This window comes from Myotis brandtii, unplaced genomic scaffold (assembly GCF_000412655.1).
Source record: "Myotis brandtii unplaced genomic scaffold, ASM41265v1 scaffold4849, whole genome shotgun sequence".
Classification (NCBI taxonomy): domain Eukaryota; kingdom Metazoa; phylum Chordata; class Mammalia; order Chiroptera; family Vespertilionidae; genus Myotis; species Myotis brandtii.
In genome coordinates this window covers 36,529-37,458 of record NW_005368522.1, presented here as the reverse complement: position 1 = coordinate 37,458, position 930 = coordinate 36,529, and the positions used below count along the sequence as shown (strand labels likewise).

General features: G+C 64.9%; 1 protein-coding gene across 1 annotated transcript; it reads right to left on the bottom strand.

Annotated features, from left to right (window-relative positions):
- Positions 1-241: 241 nt before the first annotated feature.
- LOC106727826 (uncharacterized protein CXorf67-like) lies at positions 242-928 on the bottom strand (the record flags this gene model as incomplete). Its single annotated transcript, XM_014547765.1, has 1 exon — positions 242-928. A coding segment is annotated over one exon (687 nt), but the record flags the coding sequence as incomplete, so codon positions are not given.
- Between the last annotated feature and the right edge of the window lie 2 nt (positions 929-930).

The window sequence follows — 930 nt, the reverse complement described above, 5'->3', positions numbered from 1 at the left end:
CACAGTGGGTGGCTGTGGATTCCTCCTGGGTCTTATGAGGATGCCCATGGAGGGTCACAGATCAGGAGTGGTAGGGCGGGGAGGGCTGCTCTCTCTTTCAGCCTGCTCTCCTGGATAGGTGGGGCCCACAGGATCAAACTCCAGCAGCAAGGCCCGTCTCAGGCTAGCAGGGCTAGGAGTGGAGATGGGGGCCAGGCCAGGAAGATTATGGGCAGATGCAGGGGTGCTGTGGCCAGAAAAATCAGTTGGGGGAGAGGAGGTAGTAGGAGGGATCCTCAGGAAACAGCCATTGGCAAGTTAAGGGCCTACGAGTAGGTGAGGGTGAGGAGGCGCGCATACGCATTGCCCGCCAACGCGGCTGCGAAGGAGTGCGCGGGGCCTCAGGATCCCGAGAGCGTGAGCTGCTCTGGAAGGCAAGCCCTGGGGAAGGAGACCTCTGCCCAGCAGGCCCAGGGAGCGAGCGGCGGCTGGTAGTGGCTGATCTTCTCTGGGTGGGGCGGCCCCTGGGGACAAAACCTGGAGTGCTGCTGCTTCTTGGGCGGGCCTGGCCACTGAGGGCTTGGCTCCGCCTGGATGAGGGGCTTTGGGGGGCAGGGCCTGGCCGCCTGGTGTGGGTGCTATGGGCAGGGCCTGGCCCTGATGCCAGGCCCTGGGCAAAAGAGACTGGCTCACAAGCACTGCATTTGAAAGCAGAGCCTGGCCTCCAAGCGCGGCGGCTGCGAGCAGGACCTGCTGCGGATCCAGGGCTACCAGGAGCTGTACCCGGCCCAGCAGCCTGGTTAGGGACAGCAGAAGGCGGCGGCGCGGTTGCAGGGCGGCTGGATGCTGGGCCTGGCGCAGATGCAGATGCAGATGCAGGTGCAGGTGCAGACGCAGATGCACGCTGGCGGCGGCTGGGTGCGTGGCCTGGCACAGATGCAGATGGAGGTG